The sequence below is a fragment of the Perna viridis genome, chromosome 14 (assembly GCF_037379345.1).
Source record: "Perna viridis isolate PV_CMFRI_1.1 ecotype Kerala chromosome 14, ASM3737934v1, whole genome shotgun sequence".
NCBI classification, from domain to species: Eukaryota; Metazoa; Mollusca; class Bivalvia; order Mytilida; family Mytilidae; genus Perna; species Perna viridis.
Window position 1 is genome coordinate 28,621,975 of NC_142458.1, and position 17,121 is coordinate 28,639,095.

A 17,121-nucleotide genomic window follows, 5' to 3' on the forward strand; every position below is an offset into this window, starting at 1 on the left:
ATTCCTTTTTTTCCTTTGTGGATTTCATATCTTAAAGATTTGGTAGTGCTGTTTTGATTTCTTCCATGATGAAAAAGTTTAGACACTGCACATGTACATTGGTGTTTAATTTTATATTACTTATCAATGTTTCATTTAAATATTTAGCTTGAATAGTTGTTGTTGAGGAATTAATTATTTAACAAAAATTCAAAACAATTAAAATCTTTGCAATCCGTAAAAAATGATAGAATACGTGTACTTTTTTAATATAATTGATTAAGTAAATAGGCGAATTTATGTGCATAGATTTACGAAAACTGACAGTTTAGCAGAGCCAACTCGTCTGACAGTTACAGTGCGGTAGAACAGTTCTCTTACAGCCGGCATTTCTTATTGTTTTAGCATAACATGTACAGAATCAGCGCTGGCTCTGCTAGAACCGTCAGAAGAGCAAGCTCTAGAATAGTTCCATGACACATGTAGAACCGTCCTAGAGCCGGCTTTTCTGACAGTTTGACTGAAAGGATAGTACAAATTTCATCTGTAAGTAGATGTTCGTCTTACATAAGTAGTTTCACGCTATTTACAATGGGAATTTTTACAGCTTGCTTTATAGTATGGGTTTTGTCGATCACTGAAGATTGTGTGGTAACCTATAGAAGTTTTGATTGTTCGCTGCTTGACATTTTGGGATGACTATCTTATTTGCAATCATACCAAATCTCCTATTTTTGTATGCATATTTCTTGAGTTTCAAAACCTTAACAAAACAATTTTGTTAAAAACAATCATCGATATTTAAAAACAATATTTTCTCCATGAAAAAAAAAAACAATATTTTCTCCATGAAAAAAAAACAATATTTTCTCCATAAAAATATTGTACGAACCATCAACAAGCAGAACGTAACATAGAGGAGCTAGTGTATCATTGTCTTTGTATCCTTCGTTTTCGGCAGTAATATAAAGATCACAGCCACATAATATTTTGACACAAGCATTAGATATACCGGCATATCTAATGTTAGAATTCTATTTCGGACTCATGCGACGTCCGGTTCCCGTTTAAAGGGTCATTTTACATTTTGACCACACAATTTTCAACCAATCTATCTCAACCATTACAGAGGCTTTATATAAGTATGCAAGATGGTTGAATTTGATTTCAGACTCGAGCGACATTTCTGTTTTGCGAGTTTTGTATTTTGACAGCTGTGTGTTTTAAGGTTCAGACATGAAAAAGAAAGTATTGTATTTGTTTTCGGATGCCTATATCCACGGCGAAGTTGTCGTTTTCATTTTTCACATAATCATGAATAAGATTTAAGGCTGTGCGTTAAAGGGCGGATCTATTAATTGATTTCCTAGATATTGCATCGGTATATGTTATTCAGCAGGCTTTATAGCATACTTAACCTTCCCCTTCCATTGTGCCTACCTATTTCTGGTATATATTGCTGTTGTTTAGACAAATGGGAATACGTGAGACTTAATTAACACCAAACACGTTGTGCGTCTGCGCTCCATGTTCTTATCTGCAAACGTTTTTAATATATAAGAAGGATGGATATGGTGAACATGTCTTTGAGACAACATCCCCTACGTGATGTAAAAGGTCAGCTCAAGGCCACATGACTTGTATTGATCATGGTATTTTGTCTAACCTTTTTCTTTGGATCATGAAACTACTGTTCTTTGTTTTAGTCATGGCTTCCATGCTTTAATTTACATCGCACACCTACGATCCGGGGACACAGAATAAAGCACAGAAACATACTAAAGACAATTTAACTAAATAAATACAAATAAAACGTTGTTTTAGTCTTGTGGCAAAATATATGTTATGTATTAGCATTGTATATATCTTATTTTAAGTTTTGAATGCATGACTTGCTTTGTTTATTGTGTTTTGGTTGTAACCAAACATTTATCCCATTAGATATGAATTCAACAAATATAAAATAATGATACATACAAGACAATAATATTTTCAGAGAACAAATTTTCATTAACTTTAAAAATAAAATTGTACATTTGTCATTTCAGATGTGTAATTGTTTTAGTTTTGATCGTATTCTTGTCATTCTACGCCTGGATCCCTCATCACATATACCACCAGTAACGATATAAAGTGCCTATACTTGTAAAATATTCAACATAAATGCACTTAAAAAGTAGTGTTTAACGTTTCACTGAAAATCACTTTGTATCATTGCACCTATTATATTTATAATAATTACGATTTACAAACAAAAGGTAAAGAATATGTACACGAAGAGCTGCTACGCTCATACCAGAACCCGTCACCTTGATTAAACTTGGCACAAGATCCTTGATCGGTCAGATATGGAGGACTGACCCAATTGGTATATGTCACAGGCTCCCCGGAGTGCCAAGTATACGTACCGGAAGTGAACGCTGTTAAACCAATCCACCACCCAACTGTTAAAAAGAGAGAGTTAATGTTTATGTTTATAAAGAATCTATCATTTATTGTTTTCTTTTCACCAAACTTTAAGGACTGTAAAAGTCTTATACTTTATATATTTCAATTAATAATGCATTTCATTTATCAGCAGATAGACATTAAAAAAAAAAAGTTTGTGTATAAACATTATAAATGTTCGTTTAAACCCTATATCGTTAACCCTACATCGCATGCTCTAAATCGCAATGCTAGGTAGACTCTTGCTAACTGGTTTAAGGAAATTATGTTAGTTTTAATAAATGTAATTAGATATTTTGCTAAATACGATAATCCTATGTGTTTAAAATGATTTCTGCAGATACAGCTCACGACTCCTTGTGATAAACGTGAAAAAAGTAAGCCCCTTCATTCGATTTACATACGAGTAAGTTGGCCACTGCATGTGAGCTGCACGCGAATGCAGTAAACCAACTCCTACTATTACGTACGAATACATTAAGCCAACTCCTAGTTACATTCACATACATTAAGGCATTCTCTGGAGTAATATGCGAACATATTGATGCATTGCCTGCGATTTCTACACAAAAACATTGAGCAACTGCCGTGATTTCGATTAGAAAACGGTGATATATTTCTATAGATATAAAGTGCATTTAATTTCTTACTTCCGTTGTTAAACTTGTATGTCACACATTTGATAAATGAGTTTTCATCAGCACTTGTAATGTCGAGAAGATATGATCCTTTTCCTGTGCAATATGCCTGAAGTAAAAAACAAAACATTGAGCCGAACTTTTGTATGTATTAGGCCAAATGTATATATCTTGTTTTAACTTAGATATACATTGTTCAGCAGACAATTATGTTAACATAAAAGTAGGCATCCAAGTGTCTCTTACATTGACTTCTTTAGGTTTATTAATGTTTGTTTTCATACGTTGATAAGTTCATTTTTTTATTTAGGATATGGTCTATTATTTTTTAATAATACTGTTTGTTTTTTTTTAATCTGAGACATTTTTATTTTTGTAATAATAATAATAATAATTTTATTTAATTATTTTTTCTAATTATTATTATTCAGTTTATTTTACGATGTACAGTTAAACCTCTTTATAAACTTAGAAATTTCAAATCGTATTTGTTGTAACTCTTCAGAATATCATACAAAATATTCCGACTCCAATCCAAGTTAACCTAAGAACCTGTATTAGCTTACCAAAGCACTTTGTTGTGTTGCTGAAATTGTTACAAATTCGTATGTTTTACCACCGAAAGACATCGTTTTATCGGTTCCAACACCTACAAATATTATAATACAATATTAATAGAATGATTTATTGGATAGAAGGTATAACCAAATATTATCACGAGAGTCGAAGAACGTCTAGATTTAACGCGTGTGCGGAACTTATTACGCGCACGAGTTATATCCTCAAGCGTTCTTATCACGAGTGATCATACATTGGTTATTCGCGAAAACCAATTGATTATCCTATTTATTATATAAATTTTCTTTATATTTATCGATATTTCCAACGTGATTTTCAAATCTTTGTGATTGGCGGATTGAAAAATAAAACATTTTGTCGGGAGAAAGTCCGAGAGTGAAATTACCGAATTTATTTCACAGTGTGATTTATCGAAATTTATTTCACAGTGTGATTTATCGAATTTTATTACACTGGGAACTTTCGATAAAACACTGCTATCTATATAATAATCATTTGTGAACTTTTCAACTATAAAACTAAATTATTTATTTGTTCTACGGTGCATTTTCTTTATATTCAATTACACGATCATTTTCTCTTGCGTTTTTAATATATTTATTGTATTTATATGTCATTTGTTCTGATTTTTTATTAATTTATTTCCTTCATTCAAACTAAGGTTTATGTAGGTTTATTATTGTTTTTTTCTGTAAGCATTGTTCTTTGTTTGGAAAAACAAATGCCTCTGTTTTTTTCTCCAAATGTTAAAAGAGAGCAATTTCAGAGAAAATATTTTTGTTCGATGAAAAAAAGTTGCGTTGTACAGTCTATCCCAGATCTAATTCTTTTCAAACAGAAAGTTTTTTTTTGCGAACCGTTGGGACAAATCGCCATCTCCTCGTACATGGTGCCGTTTATAGAGTTTGTAGCAAATGTGTATCGACGTTTGTATTATTTACAACACTTACAGACTGGATAAGGGTGATTCCATATTCCGGACGCTGTGTACGTTAGAGAAGATTCTCCACATAGTGTATATCCTGTATTGCACGTGACTTCGGCTGTATCACCGGAAATTACCGCAGCACCATTTTGGATGGTAACATCTGGAATGTCTACAAAGTGATAGCTATTAATGAAATGGGAATATTATATTGTTTATAATACAATATATTGGACCCATCTTTAAGAAGAACGTGGACATCAATATATTGTATTTTCCACATCATATTGTATTACGGGCGGATTGAAAGTCAACCTGTCAAAACTAGAATACACAGTACTTATATTCTCGCACTTGACCCGGTAAAAACCTACTACAAAACATCTAGATTATAGAAAAGACATGTTTTAATAGCTTAAAATCAAATTCGCATACGTTTTGTGGATTGGACATGAAAATGCGCTGATATGTCCTATTTTGACCATGTAACCGACAAGAATGCGGATATTTTCATTTGTACATTCGGTCAAAATACTGACAGATATTATTCGGCAGCATTACGTAAACAAATGCAAGCCCCGCTGTCATAGTACTTAATACTGAGTTTCAATCTGACTTGATGCCATCGTTTTAACTATTAGAATAGACATTTGATTTAAACAGTCTTTTCCTGGTTCGTAAAAAAAGATCGCTATGCTTCATATAACAGAATCAGATTTGTACATTAAAATTTGCATTTGGTTCTTCGTACTTATCGAACTTTCCATATCATCAATTTGATTACATAACGGAGCATATTATTAAAATAAAACACCTAAAATTCTCCTTGGATTACATTGTTTGGCCTTTCTGTTCCACAATATTAGAGCAGAAAAAACAATTGTGCTTATATAGCATTAAAATACGAATATGTATGGGCCAGAATGTGCATCATGTGTCATGAGCCATTCTCGTGAATATTGAAATAACGGGATTTTTTTTTTTTTTTTTTTTTTTTTGTTGTTGTTACAGTTTGCATAAACTTATACGAGTCCGTAATTAAAACATTTTATTTATTGGAAAGTTGAAACGCCTTAATAATCTGTTTCTTGGAGCAATTCATTAAAAAAAACAGGTACCAAAAAATCAGATCGATACTATTGTATTGATATAGATATATGAAGCTTATAAAGTGCAGCATATAAAAATTCCATATCATTTGTTTATGGTTTAAGTATTTAACGATTTGTGGTTAATTTTAACAAAACTTCAGTATTGACGTCATTTTCTAATCTATCTATTATTTGCGATTATTTGTAAACTTATGTTTCTTTTTGAATTTGTAAGATTGAAGCATGTTTGTAAGCTTACAAATTAACACAAAATTAATTTAAATTAATCAACTTCCGTTCAATACAATATAAGTCAAATATTGAAGTTAAAAGAAAATTGGTTTTCACCTTTTTGAATAATTCTGTGAGTATACATGCATTGTATTACTTTTTTTCAAAATAAGATTAAACAGGTAGAAAAAGAGGTCAAAACATATCAGCCATTTATCTTTCGCTATGTCCAGCTACTAATTTCTGTGATCATCCAGCTACAGAATTGTTTGTTGTAAAAATCCAATGACAAATCTAGAGAGAAAAAGAAATTTTTAATACCTTAACCTTTACATACGTTTTTGGTATGTTTTATTTAAAAATGTAGCACATGGAAGTTTACGAGATCCTTTGATGTAAGAAACTTTTCCATTTTTCAATAACGAAAAATCGTGCATTGATATAAAGCTTTGTTTTTGTAAGGATATATGAAATAAACACTGATTAATTAAAATCAATTCCCTGTTTCATGGGAGTAGCTCACATACGTTAAAGATATAGAAAGTATAAACCTTGTTTAGTGTGTCTATATATAAGTTAAGCATGTTAAAACAAGTAATATGTTATAAATTTCAATATATATATATATATATATATTTGCATTTAGCCAAATGTCACAATCGTATTTCCCATATTTACAATTTCAATACGCAACCGTCAATGTCAGCTTTATTGATAATGAACAACAGTGCTCTCAACATATATTGATCAACAGCGAGCTTAGTTATGGATGTGGCTCTTTAAATAACCTTATTTAACAGCAACTTAACAATGAGGAAATGCATATTGTTTAGGGAAAACGTTCTCAAAATCAATTTCTTTCTGATATTTATATATGATGTGGAAATATCTAATTTCTAATATTTTATTATGACAATGTAAAAGCAATAGTGGTCTATTATTTTTCATACCAATTAAACAACTAATGTCCGATACCATCCATGGGACTGTTACATATTTAATTTACGTAAGGCAGAATTTCAAAGAAATTCATTGGAATTTTGACAGTCACTACATTTTCATGCAGTCGCCACAATTTAAAATTTTAAGAAGCTCGTTATTAGAATCGAGTAATGCACGAGTGTAAAAATAATGTATGGTTATATTTATGACATCTTACCAATTGAATCTAACTTTGATTTTCAAATTTGAATTTTTATAGAATATAAGACAAAAATTATAATGCCAAATGTTGTAAAATAAAACATTTCACAAAAGCGCCAAGTTTGTTCAGAATAAATATAATCATAAAATAGAAGAGACGGTTGAGTATCATATCACTGGGAAATATATATGTATTTGATTTCACAACTACAATAAAAAAAAACAAAACAAAAAACTTGATACTAAACATGACGATGTAAGATGCTGAGGGTCTGGCAAAATCCAATGTTTTCTGACATATAAAAGCAAAGAAAATTTTTTTTTCATGATTAACAATGCAAACTGCGAAAGAAATCCTATTATTGTATAATGCCTATTATTTACGTTGTTATTCAATCTTAATCGAAAGTGTTTTATTTGCTTAGTACATTATATTCATCTTGAAATGATGTAGGTGAGAAAGTTTGATTGACATACCATCGGTCACTGCTCCAAGTAACAGTAGAATAAAAACAGAAATTTGGGTATTTCCGTCCCCTCAAAAATGGGACATCGTATATATCATTAAACAATGAATCGTCTTAGAAAAGTATTCTGATGTGTCTTAACATTCGTGTTATTTTTGTTATGTTGGTTTTGTTAATTATTTCATGGTGTTTGTTGTGAATGTTCTTTTCTTTGACTCGTAACTTTTCGTGAAATTTTTTATTACCGATCGAATCCTGGTTGCCTCCCTTGATTTTGCTTTCTTGATTAATTTACATCGTCTGTAAACAGGTTTGTTGGTTAAGAATTTTACATCGTTTCGATATTTAAACCTTTTAAACCTCATCATTGTTGTGAATTTCTAAAAGCATTCACGTAGAATGTGTACTAAAAAAGCTTTTATGTCATGATTTAAAGAAAAACAATTTTCGACATTTTTTTTCAAGTGCAGAGAGTTTGTTCTCGAATTTCTTTTATGTAATTTCAAGTTCAAGTTTTGCTTGAAATAATTACAATAGAAAGCTTTATTTAGAGTTGTTTAATTTATACATTTATAAAGTATGCTACTAATGGAACAGCAGTTTGGAAAATCATTTAACAAAAAAAAAAAAAAAAAAAAAAAAAATCAAAAAATCAAAACACATTTTTTTTGTGTTTTTTTTTTTTTTTATTAAAATAAAGATGGGTAGACACAATCTCCTTATAATATTAAAAGGTTCGCGATGTCACAAGTGTTCTTAGACGGTATTAGTGGACAATAACTCATTCATGAAATAATGGGTTGTGTTACAGAAGTTCTAAGCTTCGTATTTAAATGCTTTTAATATTTATAAGCAATTCTTTTGCTCAACAGACAAGGTTCGGTTGTTTCAATTTTCAAATACAAATATATGAAATACAGTGGGCGAAAATCATTCTATTTGATTGTTGTAATTAAGCTTAATTATTTTCCAATACTTTGCAAAAGGAAAGATATGAGGTGTTGATATCTTTTTAGAATTTGTATGTTTCATATTAAATTAAATTGTTCTATACCGTACAGCATACGGGGTAATGTGATACATGTATCATTTAAATAAATTATTACTTGATACATTTTCAATTAAATAAGCATAAATATGGACCAAAGCTAAGATATGAAAGGTTTCCAAGGTAAAGATGTAGAAATACTGAAGTGGTTATATACCAACACAATCATTTAAATAATAATAATATATGATCGGTAAAACATGGTGTTTCTGACCAAATTCAGTATGGCCTTTTCCTATTACATGTTGGAAACAAAAACAAATATCTGAATAAAATAATTATTGAAGACCATATTATAAACGGTTTTTAGTGAAAAAGATACAAAAATACGAATATTTTAATGCATTACTATGCGTTCAATTAATATTTGAAGAAAGTGTTCTTGGAAGGCCCATACAGTGGGTGGCACATGCAAAATTTTGTTTCCAATAAACATTTATCCATAAGAGATCACAAACTCATATTTCTAAGTAATATTGTAATGCGATGCACTGGAAAGGTACAAAAGAGTAATCTGTCATAACGACTGAGTTGTGATATGAAAACTCCATACGCATGTGCTGAAGGGATGTTGCCACAGATGAAGGAAATTTGACAATTCTGAATCAAACGTCATCACCTTTGTCGTAAAGTTTTCCTTTACCATCGATCTCTAAGTGTAGATCAAGATATGAGACTGACTTCACAGTGTCTGTAGTATCCTTTATCTTTGTCTAAAATTCTTATAACAGTACCACAGAAAGCCAATGTCACGTACATTGTGGTAGGCAGTAATCGTTTATAGGTCTGCAGAAGTGATTGATTCTAAGTTTTCATTTCCGCAAATTAGAAACTGTTTGAACAATTTTGTCCAAAAACAAAAAGAACGTCATTAAAATACCAAGAGTTTTTCTCAAATTGCAAATACAGAATTATTGTCAAAATTGAATACATTGAAATTACAAAAATAAACATTTGTACAATGCTAATTAACAAAATACCTTCGTTGTAGAAACGAAGAAGTAACGGAAGTCAATTGTATTGAAATATTACTATTATTGTATCAAGGTCAGAGGCAGGAATTACAGAACGGGAGGACAAAGATGACAGACTACAGATGAGGAGCGCACAACCACTAACCAGTTACTTTCCTTCAATTCAACCAACTTATTCCTAAGGAAAAGGGAGATGCCTTGAACCTGCCTTTTGGTACTCTAAGACACTTGATTGAAAATACATATAAAAACCGATTCTTTGATTTGAAAACAGAGGCATTTTTTTCAATATATGTTTTTTAAAGTTTCTTTCTAAAAACCATCCGATTATCAAAAGTTAAAAGTTCATGCCGGTGTTTCAGCACAGCAATCTTAGTAATAACTGAGAATCCTAATGTTGAATAAAATGTCAACAGTATCATTTATTATATAGCCAGAAAAAAAACGACCGCTACTATATTTAAATATATTTAAAAAACATTTTTATCACTAATATATACCACGTCATCTAATAGTTATGTACATTAAAATGTTTCCAATAATGAATTATCATGCATTTTATTATTGATCTGAATTTAACCTAATCTAATCTTTAAATTGAAGACATCACTAAAATTAGATTAAAAATGATACTGTACTCCTTCAGATTAATCTAGTTGTGTATTTTATATTTCAGTCAAGGACATCGAAGCTGCTCTATTGTTTCAAGGTGAATAATTGCATAAAACGTTTTTAAAGCTTTTGTTGTTCAGACTAAAATACCACTTTAAAACCGATAGATTAATTGCTTTGTTCTGATTTATTAATAAAGAGTTTAGTGGCATCGCTGATAAATTGATGTGAAACAAAAGATTTTTGGCTGGTTGTCGAAAAATATATTAAGAACGAAATAAACGAAATAAATTCTTTTAGACTATTTTCTTTTTCTCCATATGTGTATATATGTGTATGAAGTTAAAATGACGAAAGAGTAATCAAGGAACGAAGACCAGACAAGGAAAACAGACACACACCACAAAATTCATAATATACCCAAAATAATACGTACAAAACAACAAAAGTAAATGGGTGACTCGGACTCTGGGAGCATGAACCAGGTGCAGCGGTAAGAATGATAAACAGTTCTTGTTATTGTCCATTATACATGTACATCTCACCAAAAATGCACTTTATTTATTTTAATGCCATACTAAGACAATTTTGAAGAATTTTGAAAAAATGCAATTTTTTCGATGTAAATTTGGAAAAGTTCTTTTAATTTTTATATGTTTGATACCCACCTCCTCTGGCACGTTCACAAAACCGAGATTCAAATCTTTTGCTTTGCTTTTTTTACTTATAAGAAGCATAGAAAAACATCAAGCAAAACAAAACAATAAAATCAAGCTGTGATATTGTAAGATTAACAGTAGACTATATCAAATTGTCCAATAGAAGACATTGTTGAGTCTTTCAATTCTCTTTTGCATGATACTTTGACAGATATATCTGAATCTGAATTGCATCGGCAAAAGGTTTGGTTTTAGTTTTGCAAATGGTTTCATGATCAAAAATATTCACTATTTTAAATGTATTTAAAATGAGTGGTCTAGGGCGCTGGACTTTGTGCAGGCGGTGTTGCCATAGATGTCACAGCAGTACGAGTTCGAGTCCCGCGTATATATAAAGGTACGTTTTGTAATAATCGTTCATTTCCACGCATGTATATTGATTGAAATGACCATTCAAATTTATCGTTAGTTTAGTTTCACCTGAAATATATATCTTGTTTATACAATTGTACTTTCCACTACAGTAGTTTGACATAAACGTAAATTTCACTGTTGATTTGCTCTCGGTTAGTTTATTGAAAATTTAAAGTACTTGGTATTAAAATGCACAATCAACTATGATGTTGAGTTCATGATAAGTGTAATGTTTTTGTAAGAATCAGACAAAATGGGAAAAGGCAGAAACAACAACCCTCCGATCTGACCATATGATTTCTCTATTTGAAAAGAACATTATTCGATCCCTTTTTCACTGAATTTACTCGGAAATGTTTTAATAGATTTTTAGAATAATGAGGTTTTTGATAGTGATATGCCCTTGAAATGTTAAATTTCAGTGCATATCATTGAAATTCTAACTCAATTGACCAAAATGATATGAAATAATCGTGTCTTTCTTTGAATCTGATGATGCAATTAGTCCAATTAAACTTTCAAAATTGTGGGTTTTCATACGATGTTTTACCCACTGATTGTTTCTTACATAGACTGACACTTACTGGGAGTAATGCAATAATAGGATATTTGATGTAAGGGTGTGAATACATGTACTTAACATGGTCTAATATGGCTTCATTTGTCAACCTTTCTCCTAAATCTTTTTCATGATATAGAGGTTTCGTAGACCGACATTGAATTAATTGTGTCATGCATTGCGCTTGCTTAATGTTATCGCACATTTTCTTGTTTTATTTGTATTCAAAATTTTCATGATATAGAGGTTTTCTAGACCGACACTGAATTGTGTCATGTATACCGCTTGCTCAATGTTATCGTACTTTTTCCTGTTTTATTTGTATTCAATGTAACTTTGCTTTTAAGCAAAGGTTCGTTTTATTGGTTTGTTAATGGTCTAAGTTTTTGTGCAAGTACTTAGACACGATAAGTCGGTCGTGAATGGATTTTACTTCAACTTGCGTACGACATGAACTCCATAATTAAGTGATTTTTCTTGTTAGAAATTTAGGGTTATTGAATTTGTGCACATGTAACTTGTTTATCGTATATTTAACGTACATACGTACTTAAGGAATCACTATGTCGGTGCTTGACTTTATTTCATATATAATAGACAGCAGTGAATTATCGAATGTCTATTTTTTAGTGAATTTTGACAAATTATACGTGGTGAATTTCGGTCTCAGACTTTTTACTGCCAGAAAATTGCAACTTGTTCCTCGTGTAATGTCAGTTTTGTATAAATATAAAAATAGGAGATGTGGTATGATTGCTCATGACACCGTCATCCATCAAAGGTCTAACAACGAACAATACAACTTCACTTCTTCAGGTCAACACACGGTCTTCAGTTATGAGCAAACCCATACCATAAAGCAAGCTGTAAAAGTTCCATGAATAAATGAAGTGTATTAATAGAAGACGCAAATCGACCTAACTCATAACAAAAACGTACAACGAATAATAAAAATGAACAGGAAATGATAGGAGATGTGGTATGATTGCCAATGACACGGTCATCCATGAAAGGTCAAACAACGAACAATTCAACTTCACTTCTACAGGTCAACACACGGTCTCAGTTATGGGCAAACCCATACCATAAAGCAAGCTGTAAAAGTCCCATGAATAAATGAAGTGTATTAATAAAAGACGCAAATCGACCTAATTCATAACAAAAACGTACAACGAATAATAATAATGAACAGGAAATGATAGGAGATGTGGTATGATTGCTAATGGCACGGTCATTCATGAAAGGTCAAACAACGAACAAATCAACTTCACTTCTACAGGTCAACACATGGTCTTCAGTTATGCGCTATTTATATCTATAGAGTATTCGCTCTTTTACTGTAAGCTAGTTTAATATCCATAATGAACCGATAAGCATGGCCTGTTCACTCAAGCAAACGTATATATATAAAAAAACTACAAAAAAACACGTTCAACAGGATTTAGTGAAAATATATCATAAAATGTCTAAATAAAACCAGGTATTAATGCAAATGCCAGAATAGAAAGCAATGACGTTCACATAGTATAAAGAATTATTAAACGCTACTTGGAAACATGGAATAGGGTATCCTTGATAAGAACCTACTAATCAAATTGATCATAAAGTTGTATGTATGCTAACCAGCAGGATTTATTGAATTACACTATTTCTAAATAAATCAGGTTCTTCGTGCATATGCCAAAATAAAAAATATGGGTTGACGTAGGACGAAATGTAAAAACAATTCTTGGTTTCATTTGCACTCCGAGTCTTGTTTTTTGTTTTACTCTTACATGTGATAACAGCTAATTAATAGCTTTTGTTTTTTAAGCAGATTATTACATCATATTCTGATCGAATAAAAATCCAACACGATATGGTAAACACGATAGATCTGACGGTTGTTAGATATTTTGATATTGCTTCAATTCCTTTAACAAACAACGCATTTTGTTGATGTGATCAATATATTTATAAACACAGAGCAGCAAAGAAATGCTTATGACCTGGATATTTGTTAGACCATATATGAAGGACAATGAATGCAAATATAATGAGTCATTACATTGGATTCAACTCTGTTGACTTACAAATTTTTTATGTTTTAACCCATCCCAATTAACACGACACTATACATAATATATAAACCGGAGAACATATATTTCTACTTAGTACTCACTACTGTACAAAAAAAGACTGTTCGTACCATAGTCAGGCATATTTTAATTGATACAGTCCATATATAATTGATAATGACTGTAAAAATTACTCAGGTAGACTGATAATGTCGGTGTAGTCTATTGTAGTAATTGTTTAAGTTAAAAGTTGACTGAGTAAGTCACTTTTCAACTGTTTAATTTTTTTATGTTTAATCAGTCATAACTTGACTGATTAAATGTATTTTGCGTCTAATCAGACGTTTTTGGACTGACTAAACTCATTTTGCGTTTAATCAGACTTTTTTTTAATAAAAAAAAATATCAAAGAATATTTACATTTCTGATATGATAGGTATTTGTCGTTTCTATTGTTTTTATTTTTTATGATTGGAATAACAAGATATTCCACACATACTGATATCACAGGGCTCAATGAATATGACAGAGGTAAATAAATGTTTATTAAGTGCATTAAATGCGAGTCACCAATGAAAATTTTTATGCAACATAGAAGTAAATGTCAGAGTTTTTTTTCGAACAGTACTTGGTTGAGAGATATTTGAGGTATTTGTATGATTGCTCCAATGGCAATAAATCTGCTTTGTATCGTATGGCCCATAGAGCATTTGATGCCTGCATTTACATGCAATTAGATCTACTGGTAGTTAAAATAGTTGAACATTGTTTTGGTTTTAACGTACCAATCCTTCTGGAGAGTATGCCCATAACTGAAATATAAACTGCACGTAAAACCATACAGGTTCAAACAAATTAAATATTGATGGTACTTCACTCAAGGATGTAAGCCTCAACCTTTTGTTAAATCGCTAGAACGTCGCAAAAATTAAGCACGTATGAGAAAAAGAAATGAAACAAGACTTATCCTTTTATACAATTTTATATTTTCATTTGAGTGAAATTTAAATAAGATAAAATCCAATCTCTCGGGGAAATGATATGCGTCTATGAAACTATTGACCAAACTTTACGACAAACGTGATGACTTTTCATTCAGTATTGTCAACTTTCCTGTCATCTGTGGCAACATCCCTTCAGCACCAGCGTAAGGAGTGTTCATATCACAACCCATACATGATGCCAGAGCGTGCCAAAACTACGCAGACTTTTTGTATCGCTTGAATGCTAACAAATATGCTTCTGGAACAGCGTTATGTTGCTACAAGATTGAAGTTATCACTACAGAAGTTTTATGGTCGTCATCACGAACTCGTGGATCGTTACAGTGTATCCGTCTGCGCCATGAAAACTGATTTGTTCGACGTGTCATAGGTTCCCTTTCCTCTTTCGTCTACCTCAGACTTGACTTTTTATGAGCAACTTGGTGGATGTTTCTAGAAAAGCAGAGGACGCTTACCCTACCGATGTACCTGGTCCATGCTCCCAGTTTTTGGTGGAATCCGAGTTGCTTATTTGCTTTTGTTACTTTGTATGTATGATTTTATTAACTTTATGTTCTTTGTCGTGTATGTCTTGTCTTTGTCCCTGGATTACATTCTTTTGATTACCGCTATAACATGTGTTTCCTTGATTACTCTTAGATATAACGTAAGAAAGGCAAGATATTATTTTTTAAAGTGAACGCAATTCAAATAGCAAAAGCAATATGGGTAAAAATGTTTTAACAAATAGTTTATGATATTTAGTGATGTGTTTCATATACGGATTCCTTTGTCCCCCAAAAGACTAATTTTGGTTTAAGAGTAGCAGAAATCATTAATTGTTGGGGTGACCAACCGGTCCATATACTTTTATTTCGTGTGTTAACTAGTCAACTGGAATTATCACTGTGAGTTCATGAAAATTGGCATGTTACTACCTTTAAAAACAAGATTTTTACATTCAAGGGGATGTATGTTTGTATTTACTACATTTATATCGGATACGATGGTTTAATTGCCCATGAATATTATATGCAAAACAGTCAGGTAATATATATGATAAATATGATTGGAAATATAGGTATAACGTATTATATTTAAAATCGGCATCAAATTATTTCAGTATTATGTATATTATTTGTTACTTTAACATGCTATATATTATATTTTTAGCCGAAGTAAAGAGTATACATCATTCATTACAGAAATTAATTTTGTTATTTACTTACAAGTAAAATGAGTAGAAGTATAAAGGACACTTCCGTTGAGTTATTTTATTTTGTACATACACGACAATCTAAGAATCAGGCAAATGAAGACAAAAAGGAATAAGACAGTTTTTGTCAACCTTCTTAACAACTTTAAATATTTAATCATGTCACATTTATGACAATAATATGTATCAAAGTTGTACTCAGTTTGGAAAAGTAATAAAAGGAGTCGTTCAGAATTCTGCTGATTTCCTGCCAAATTTTATTACAACTGATACTCATATTACCAATTGTTTTGTCTCATTTATCCAACTTCCGTCATTGCTGTAAGTTGTATTCAATCAATGAAAGGATAAACTGGATATATTTAGGCAATTACGACAGTTAACAAAAATATGGCCGTACCCTCAGCATGTTTGTAATGAGAAACTATATTTAAACGTACAATTCTGTCCTACCCACTAACTGGATATTTTTCATTTATTAACTCTAGTATTGCTAATGCCTGCTTAATAAATAAATAAAATTAAATTTGCGATTTATTTAAGTTTCGTTTATTTTTTAAAAAAGGGCACATAATTTTGGGATTTACGGTTTATTTACGGAATATTTAATTTAAATTATTTTTAGAAGACTTACCTCTTTTAAACATTATTGCGCTAGACGACGGTAATAAACTTGGTTGACAGTTTGTTGATAATATACACTGTTTCGTATTTCCATTATAACTTCCGGTGCAGCACAAGTTTGTTACAGAACACCGAACTACACATGACACTACTGATTTTGATTGTATTATCAGCGTTCCAGACGCATCTAAAGTCTTATTCTTCGTTATTGGAAAATGTTTCACAATAACTTCTGCAATCGTAGAGTTGAAAAGGTTTATTACAGTAACAATTAGAATTGTGGACATAAAGTCCATCACCCTTTCCAACGTTGTGCAAGTTCTTCAACTAGACGGGTCCTTTTAAATAATTTTCTATATTCTGCCCGATTGTTGTTTTAAATTTAAATCAGACAACCGTTATTGGTAACTTTACATCTGTCGTACATTATGGTCGCCGTACTGAAACCTGAATTATAAATGTAAAGTTTTGTAA

The 17,121-nt window shown here is 31.1% G+C and overlaps 1 protein-coding gene across 1 annotated transcript; it reads right to left on the reverse strand.

The window, feature by feature from the left end:
• Positions 1-1,753: 1,753 nt before the first annotated feature.
• LOC148598896 (uncharacterized) lies at positions 1,754-17,121 on the reverse strand. Its single transcript, XM_088562191.1, has 5 exons — positions 16,658-17,121; positions 4,595-4,741; positions 3,632-3,714; positions 3,078-3,174; positions 1,754-2,423 (listed from the first exon to the last, which is right to left on the reverse strand). The coding sequence occupies exons 1-5, from the start codon at positions 16,941-16,943 to the stop codon at positions 2,218-2,220; spliced, it is 819 nt and encodes a 272-aa protein (XP_088418317.1). The 5' UTR covers positions 16,944-17,121; the 3' UTR covers positions 1,754-2,217.

Coding starts and splice junctions, on each gene's coding strand:
- LOC148598896 (XM_088562191.1), bottom strand. CDS start 16,943: ATGGACTTTATGTCCACAATTCTAATTGTTACTGTAATAAACCTTTTC. Junction 4,742..16,657: donor CGCAATAATGTTTAAAAGAG/GTAAGTCTTCTA, acceptor ATCACTTTGTAG/ACATTCCAGATGTTACCATC. Junction 3,175..3,631: donor CAACACAACAAAGTGCTTTG/GTAAGCTAATAC, acceptor TTTTTACTTCAG/GCATATTGCACAGGAAAAGG.